The 8,583-nt window shown below is 50.8% G+C and overlaps 1 protein-coding gene across 2 annotated transcripts; it reads left to right on the forward strand.

Annotated features, from left to right (window-relative positions):
- The first annotated feature begins 4,632 nt into the window (after nt 1-4,632).
- Nucleotides 4,633-8,355, forward strand: LOC107399880 (uncharacterized protein CXorf49 homolog). Of its 2 annotated transcripts, XM_042269270.2 has the most exons (5): nt 4,633-6,046; nt 6,598-6,754; nt 7,259-7,341; nt 7,598-7,643; nt 8,060-8,355. In XM_042269270.2, the coding sequence occupies exons 1-5, from the start codon at nt 4,766-4,768 to the stop codon at nt 8,098-8,100; spliced, it is 1,608 nt and encodes a 535-aa protein (XP_042125204.1). In that variant the 5' UTR covers nt 4,633-4,765; the 3' UTR covers nt 8,101-8,355. The 2 variants fall into 2 exon arrangements, with proteins under 2 accessions (XP_042125204.1, XP_015844937.2); XM_015989451.3 differs by lacking the exon at nt 7,598-7,643 and having other exon boundaries at nt 4,657-6,046; nt 8,060-8,196.
- The last annotated feature ends 228 nt before the right edge of the window (nt 8,356-8,583 follow it).

Below are 8,583 nucleotides of genomic sequence, written 5' to 3' on the forward strand. Positions count from 1 at the left end.
CCTTTCCCCAATCAAGTGATATAAGCGTCTGAGTGATTATTTTATAAGTGGATTGTGGGACTGCGGGGCTTGGGGAACCTGGAGAGAAGCCCTCCTAGCTACAAATGGCGCCCAACGAGAGGGCAAGAGTTTCCACCTAAAACCTGAGAAAAGATTCTAAAATGGAGCTAAAAACAGCTTCCTAATTGTCTCTCTCAAATGAGCAGCAGCTGCCGGTTTGAGTTACTGGCGGGTTCCTGGCGTGTGTGCTCGATCTGCAGTATGGCGGGAATGAGGCCTCTGCAAGTGGCACATTAAGCTGCGTGGTGGATTTAGCCTTTGCTAGTACAAAACAAAAAGAGGTTTCTGGGCTACACGCTGCTTGGATAAAAGCATAGACCCACGATAGCTCCCAGAGCTGGTGGAAAACGTACCACTGCCATGTTGGGAAGCTGAAGTGGGCGGAGCCAGCAGCCACAGCGCTGTTTCAGGCTTAAAAGGCTGCAGTTTAAAGCAATAGGCTCAAGGTAATATAAAACATAAGCCACATAAAGATGGCTACCACACAGAGAATCTGGATTATGTTCTCTTTGATATTCGTAACTGAAGAGAAACATTTGATTGCAAAAGCTGTTGAGTTATGCCAAAATGTGTGTTTTAAAGGTACCTTAACTTCAAAATTTGGATGTAAGGATATGTTGCTTTGGAAAGGAGGCTCTGCTTTTGTTTCCACAGAAAGCCAGAGGCTATGGATTTGTTCCAGATTAAGATACATCAGGTTTGACCAGCCAAGACCACCTGAAAGGTCTCCGATGACACCATGGCCCAGATGATCCAACATCCAGAATCGTTTCAAGGCAACTGGCTCAGACGATACGGTCTCACGGACTACTCCATGATCCTAAAATTTTCTTTGTGTCCCCATAAGATACAGCACCCCCCTCCAGCAGGAAGTAGTAAGAGAAGCTACGCCCAAATTCCCAAATATACCAAGCTGACTTTGGAGATGTGTAAAAGTTAAAACCTTCCTTTTAAAAAAAAGAAAGGGGAAGTGCTGTGGGACGGTCTATATGTCAAATTGCTCTGATTGGTCAATAAATAAAACACTGGTTGGCCAGTGGCCAGGCAGGAAGTAGGTGGGACAAGGAGAGAGGAGAATTCTGGGAGGCAGAAGGCTGAGGCGGAGAGACACTGCAGCCGCCGCCATGACCAGCAGCATGTGAAGACGCCGGTAAGCCACCAGCCACGTGGCAAGGTATAGATTTATGGAAATGGTTAATTTAAGATAAAAGAACAGTTAGCAAGAAGCCTGCCACGGCCATACAGTTTGTAAGCAATATAAGTCTCTGTGTTTACTTGGTTGGGTCTGAGCAGCTGTGGGACTGGCGGGTGACAAAGATTTGTCCTGACTGTGGGCAAAGCAGGAAAACTCTAGCAACACAACCCCAGCACTCAGGAGGCAAAGGCAGGATGGTCAAGAGTTCGAGGCTAGACTGCGTTTCTCAGTGACTCAATGTAAAAACAACAGCGAAATGAGATGCATAATTGACATTCACCAGAGGCCAAAATGCTGTGGTGGCATGGCAATACATATTGGTTAGGCTGCAGGAAAGCTGAGACAGCGGCCCACCCTTGCAGGAGTGTGGATAAGGACAGTCCCTTGGAGAAAACCTGAGAACTTTAGACACGGGCCTGTCTTCAAGTCAACAGTCACACTCCTAGACATCAACATAGCTTCCCAGCCATTTTACCCCACAAAACAGAATGCTTGTATGGCTCATAGGAGTAAGATGACAAGGCTGTTCAGGGCCGGGTCCAACAAATCTAGGAGGTAACCCTTAGGGATAAGGGTTTCAAACGATGTAAAGCTCTGCCAAGGATACCATGAAACACGCCCCAGAACACAGGTAGCACCTCCTAGGTGTAATAGCTCCTAACTGGAAACAACCAAAATGCCTTCGGCAGCAGAGTGGATGCTGGCAGGGTGGTGCTTACCTGTACTCCCAGCACATGGGACTACATGTAGGCGGAAGCAGGAGGACCATGAGCCTAACACCTCCCCTGGCTATGCAGCAACACGGATCCCATCTTTAAAAAAAAATGAGGGTGGGAAGGCTGGAGAGATGGCTCAGCAGCTAAGAGCACTTGTTGCTCTTACAGAGGATTCAAGTGTCCTTCTTTCTTTCCTATTTTTTTAGACAGGGATTCTCTGTGAATCCCTGGCTGGCCTGGAACTCGCTCTATAGACCAGACTGGCCTCAAACTCACAGAGACCTGCCTGCCTCTGCTTCCCAAGTACTGGAATTAAAGGCGTGTGCTGCTGCTGCTGCTGCCGCCGCCGCCGCCGCCGCCGCCGCCGCCGTCTCTGCCCCCCCCCCAGGCCTCAAGTTTCTTTACCACAGCAGTCATCTCCTGATCCAATTCCAGGGGATCCATCGCCTCTTCTGGTCTTCTTAGGTACCAGACACATGTAGTGTACAACATACATGCAAGCACACATACATACACACCAAATAAAAATAGATATTTAAGAAACAAACCAAAGGCATGGAATGGCATACAGATTGAGATTAAATCAGTATAACACACCAAGTCCATGGTTGCTAATTCAACTATTTACTAAACTTTATTTCGACCTCAATGTCAATACAGGTGCACTTTTAGGGCCATTAGTGACCGTATGCAAATGAGATTAAAAATTAAAGTCACTCAAAGGCCAAGTGCATTATCAATTGCAGACCCTTTTAAGCTGCAATCAAGTATCTTTTTCTTAGTGTCACGTATTTCCCACTTTTGTGCTTTACTGGTGATTTCCCCTTAAACACGTCCCCAAGTGCTGAAGTCTGGAGTTCTTCCACACAAGACAGACAGCCGGAGATGCCTTACACAGACCCAGGCATGTGAGATAAGCTGTGTTCAGACAAGAGTTAGAAGCCTGTTTCCCTTAAAGCCAATGGTCATAAGCCAACAGTGTAGAATGAGCAAAGAATGCTTTTAACAAAATGCATATGAAACAAGCTCTGTGGATCGGTAGATTGATAAACGCTTAAGACCAGAGAGAATTGTAGGAACTTGGCTCTATTTCCCATGGGAGCAATTTGAAAACTGGGATAACTGAATGGAGAGCAAAGGAAATGCTAGCACTCTAGAACATTCTGGAAACTAAGGAAGGAACTACTCCCCAATTTCAGCTGGGGAAAACTGGGCACAGACAACCTCAGACAACCCCAGGAAAATAATGACAACATTGGTTCCTCATCACCCCTGCAAGGCCTTCCTTGTGTGTCCATTCTGGACCTTGAAAGCATGTTCCTCTATATGCTGATATGTAACCTCAAATAACACATAGGCCTGCTTTCAATTCACAAATGTCTATCCAAATCCAGGAAATATTCTAGAACTGGGTGTTCCGCAGTCATGCTTGCTTTTGAAACATGTTAAACACAACCTTGGGGTGTGGACTGCCTCCATTTAATCTGCTGGGTACATGGGCCAAATCTGCATTCATTCACTCCCTTACCCATGCACATTCAGAGAATTCCCCCAAAGGTTTCATTCATCAACACCCTTGTCAATGTCCTTGCCCTCGTGGTAGTGGGTTCTTTACTCTAGAAGGGCAGCTGTAAGTAGTTACCCAAACCTAGGAGATGTCTCAAAAGGGGATGTAAAGATTTATCTGAGTGCTTAGAAAATTGCCAGGCACATAGTGATTGGGGCATGATTCCTGTTCTGCTGATTCTGCCAGCTTACCCACCCAAGGGGGTGCCCTCCACTAGCTCCACTTTCCACCTCAGAATAGGGCAGACTACCAGTTTGAACCCCACTTACCCTTGATAGGGTTAAAGGTCATTTTGTGTCTGCAAACCCGCTATGTGAACATTAATTTCGGTTTGCGGCTTCAGGATCAGTGACACTGAATGTCTTTGTCCTAATCCAAGGAGATTCCCTCCTCTTTGCTTTACCTTGGGCATGGGATGGGGTCTGGGAATGGGATGGGGTCTGGAAGAAGCGGGAAAATTACAGCCTGCCAACACAGTGTCATGGGTACATGGTGGCTTGCAATCAGAGTCGCTGTCTCCACAGCCTGTGGCTCGAAAACCATCTTCTATCTGACCCTTCTGTGGAGCACTGGTGGCTGGCTATGGGCTTCTTTGCCCACTGTCCTGTTGACCAGTTGGTCTGGCTGTGTGTGGAACAGGGGCTCCTTGATCATTTCTATGCTGAGTACTTCCCAGCCATCAGGACCCTGGAGCCTCACCACAAGCCCCTGCCTGGCCTATGTGTGGTTACTTTCTCCACTTTACATGGGGAAAAAGCCTCAGAGGGTGCAGGCCTCCTTCCACGGTGGGTGTCTGGCCAGAGGAGGTGAGAAAAAGACAGACAAAGCAGACTGCACCATAACCTCAAGACTCCACCCACATACCTACACCTCCCACCCATCCCCATGCATCCACACTTCCCATCCCCAAAACCCTCCTCCCATCCCCACATCCCATCCATAGGCTGGGAGCAGCCGGGATAAGAATTCCAAACAACAAGCATCCTCATTCTTATTGGCTAGGACTGGACAATGATCTAACAAGGTTCCATCCGGTTGGCAGAAGGTAGGCCAATGAGAAGGCCACAATGAAGACACGATGTCACTAGAAGGTTACCCTTGTTTGAGTTTAGCACTAGTGTGTGAGGTGTCCATGGTGACAGTGTCTCTGAGTGTCTAGCTGGTCTAGCCAAGACTAGGGATACCCTTGTCCTCACAAGCCAGGCCACATAGACTAATACTAGCGACATGAGCTCTAACAAAGAGGTGGCAATTGAAGAAGTAAGCTTGGACCCTGAGGGCAGGGAAGCCACTGACATCTGTCTGGATGGTTCATGCTCACTTCAGGATCTCAACCTGGCCCCTGACGTGGGATCTTCACAGTGTAGCCTAAGTGAGGATGAGGTTGAGACTGAGGACAACTCTGAGTTTGATTCAGGGTCTAAGCTACAGGTGCTAGAGCCTGGAGTGATGGTTCTTCCGGATCATGGAGAGCAGTCTGTCTCCTCAGCCAGTGACAAAGGGGACTTTAAGGACTGCTTACCTCTGGTTAATGACAAGGTTGAGGAAACGGTGCAACAGCCGACCGATCAGATGAGCCAGGGTGCTAGAAGCCGCGCATCCTCAAAAAGCTGCACCACCCAACAGTCTACCCCTGGGGTGGATGCAGAAGCAGACCGCAGCAGAAAAGGTAGGATGGGCAAGAGACTGGTGGATGCAAAGAGGGCCTCTGGGGCCCCTCTCCACCACAGGGGGCCCAAAGGAGGCAGGGCATGCAGGACAAAAAAGAAAAAGAAAAGCACCAAGAGTAAGAAAACAGTCCCGGAGGAAATCCCAGATCAATTCCCTGACCCCGACTCAGCATCCGATGAAGATCACGAAATGCAAGTGATGAGGGTGACCATTTGCTTCAAGAATGGAGGGCGGATCATATCCAGCAACACCATGGATCCTGAAGACAGAAACAAAAAAAGGAATGTCCAACCGAGGGGCAATTTTCGTCATATGACTGGCTCTCTGCAGATGTCTGCTCCCAGGGGCCATATGTTGGGCGCGGGAAAGCTAGGAGCCTCTTGTTCTAACAGAAAAGTAACTGTGTTCAGAGGCAAGGAACAAAGCAGGCCTCGTTACCCAGGAGCTGCTGCAGGTGGGCTATGGAAGGCCAGTTCTAAGAAGAAATCAGCCCAGGAGAAGAAATCCCTACTGGACGCCCCAAGAGTCACTGGGCGAAGACCTGTCCCACTGTGGGGGCAGAGACCAAAGGCAGCTCCTGTGGAGACGGCCACCTTTCCTCCAATAAGCTGCGTCACCACACTTGAGAGTTCTAAGAAGCACTCCACAGCACCCCTGGAAGCCATTGAGCCTGCACATGGTCCATCCAGAAAGAGAGCAGTGGTAAGGAATACAAAGGAGGTCCTGCCAGCGGCCAAGCTCGGGGACAGAGGCCTCGTGTGTAAAGATACCGTGAAGAATTTGACAGCAATGACCCCATCAGAGCCCTACAAGATCAAGGAAATTCCCCGTGCCCAAGTGAGTAGAGAGAGCATCCTCTGTCTCCTCTCACCCTGCCCTTTCCCTCCCCAGCACATAACATTGCCCTGTTTCCCCTGCCTTGGCTTGGGGCTTGTCAGTGGACACTCATCCTCTTAGGATGTGCAGTGTGGGGTCCTTGTAGTAAGTGAGGGTGGATATGAAGGAGGCTCAGTGAGGTGTTGGTTACTATTCCCCTCCCTGTGCATTTCCTGTCTCTAGCCAGGCTGGGCTGGGAAGTGGGCCTGGCTGACAGTTGGGGTGATTTGAGTCCAGAGCCCTTACAGTGTGGGCTGCACAACTTGGACGTGTAGTCAGCCTCAAGGGCCTCCTGATTCCTCCCTCCTGGCTCTTCCCCAAGGAAGCCAGGCCAGATCCTGAGCCTTTCCAGTGCCTGTGGGCCCCTTCCTGGCTGAGCTCTGCCTCCTGACCTGAGGCTGACCCAGGAACAGAAAGTACAGATGGGATGGGCCTCACAGGCCTCCAGTTTGTTCCCCCAGCGGCCCCTCAGCCCTCCACAACGTGTACTTAGTGAGGAATTTTTGTGTGAGCTTCCAACACACAGGGCAGAGCAGCCTTGCATGTGCCTGCATCATGGAGAAATGAGCAGTGGAGACCCCAACACCAGAGCACCCCAAGTTCCAGCCAATTCCCAGCTCATGGCCCTGAGCCAGAGAGGCATCAGCCCCAGAACCCTTGCACCCGCTGGTGAGTCTTTGGGGTTTGAGAGAAGTGTGGCAGAGGAGGGAAACTTCAGGCTTTGTCAGGCTCTCCCCCCCAGTGGGGGGATTGCCTCCTTCTTTCTGGACTTTCCTGTCTAGGCAGACAGCCCACCGGAGACCGGGTGTAGGCAGGCCATGTTGTCAGATGAGTGGGACTGTGGTGTACACAGCTTTAAAGAGTAGCACATCTCCAACTCTCGATGCTGGCTTTCAGCACTCCAGAGCCTTTTCTGGTCAGCCCTATTTGCTGGGCTCTTCCCAGGTCCTGCCTGTGGCTGTAGCCCTACTAGTACCAGCCCAGGGCTAAAGTCCTCAGGGGGACTTTCTCTGGGCCGCAGAGAAGATGGGCCACAGAGCTGGGTGAAGCTGAGGAACCAGGAGGTACAAGTTGCTGCCAGCAGAGGGTGATGTTGCACCATTTTAGACCTCACCAAGCCTTTCCCACCTGGATCCAAGCCTGGCTGCTGCTGCATCCTGTGTTCTCTTTCAGGTGACCAAGGTCCATCTGTGGTCCCCCCACTCCCTCTTGGGGAGAAGCATCATCAAGCACCAGGGACACTGGGATGTCAGCAGGTAAATTTTTCTTAGCCGCGAGAAATGACAGCCGTGTTAGATAGTAGGTAGGTAGCCAAGTTAACCTGGCTCTTGTGCCCACTCCACCGTCCCACACTCCCCAGAGAGGGCACCTCCTTTCTGCTCAGGATTGTGTGCCAGTCTTGTCACAGGACTGTGGGGGTGGGAGGTGTAAGGACTGGGAGGGAGTGTGAATGAAGCAGAGAGGAGGCCAGGACATTGAATGATAATCTTTCTCCTTTGTCTGTTGGGCTAGTGTCCTTTGCTAGAGAAAGAAGCTCACAGGCTGAGAAAACAACTAGGTATGACTGACCCTGGGCAGGGAAGGGTGAGAGGAGGGGAAGAGGGAGCTGGGTATGTGGGTACAGGGACCTAGGGAAGGCTGTCCAGCTGCTACTCCTGTGGGGAGGTAACACCAAGCAGGTCAGACCATGAGTCCTCTGCACATTGAGTGCTGTGGCACGCAACAAGAGCGGTGCATGCCTGCTCTCCCATGTGCTCTGCCGAGTGCCCGCCCACGCTGTTCTCCTGTAGAGGACATTTCCACGTGGAGCGAAGTGATGGGTGGAGGAGTCAGTCCCAGGGCTTTCTGGAAAGGGGTGGGAGGCAGATTGCCAGTTGAGGATTCCCTGTGGATAGAAAGAGGAAGGAGGTGATTAGGGGAGCTGATTCCTGTGTGTCTGCGTCTGGAGTACCCATTTGTTCCTCTCTGTTTCAGCCATGATGCGGGCCCTCAACAAAAGGTTCCAGGCCCTTTAAAGTGAGCATTCTGCTGTCCACAGCCCTTCCCACACTCCTGACTGTTAAGGTGGCCAGAGCTGGCCTGGCTCTGCTCTGCCTGACAGGTTGGACCCAGCATCCCTGCAGGAGAGACAAGACCCATGGAGCCCTGGGGCTGTGGCCCTGCTTCTTCCTTCTATTTATTCTCCAGCCAGAGCCACCTTTGTGCCCCTGGTTTTGCCCCGTCTGCCCCCTGGAGACAGCTGTTGCAAATTAAAGTCGTTTTGTCCTGTGTTCTGCTTTTTGTGGGTTCAGAGAGTATGGGGAGCTGTTCTTTCTCCAGCCCTTTAAGAACAGTAGCCCGAGGGGTAACCTGGGCTAAGCACTTCTGTTTCTGAGCAGGTGCCTTGCACTCAAGTTTACCCCTGTGCACTGGGTTTAGGTTCTGCCCAGCCAGCATTCCTTCCTTCCATATTGCCGTCCCTTCCCTGACTTCTGTCCTTTTCCGTGACAGTCATAGAA

This window comes from Peromyscus maniculatus, chromosome X (assembly GCF_049852395.1).
Source record: "Peromyscus maniculatus bairdii isolate BWxNUB_F1_BW_parent chromosome X, HU_Pman_BW_mat_3.1, whole genome shotgun sequence".
Lineage (NCBI taxonomy): Eukaryota > Metazoa > Chordata > Mammalia > Rodentia > Cricetidae > Peromyscus > Peromyscus maniculatus.

Excerpts from the sequence above, each read along its gene's own strand:
- LOC107399880 (XM_042269270.2), top strand. The coding sequence starts at position 4,766 with ATGAGCTCTAACAAAGAGGTGGCAATTGAAGAAGTAAGCTTGGACCCT. Across the intron at positions 6,755-7,258 it reads CAGAACCCTTGCACCCGCTG|GTGACCAAGGTCCATCTGTG; the intron begins GTGAGTCTTTGG and ends GTTCTCTTTCAG. Across the intron at positions 7,644-8,059 it reads CAGGCTGAGAAAACAACTAG|CCATGATGCGGGCCCTCAAC; the intron begins GTATGACTGACC and ends TCTCTGTTTCAG.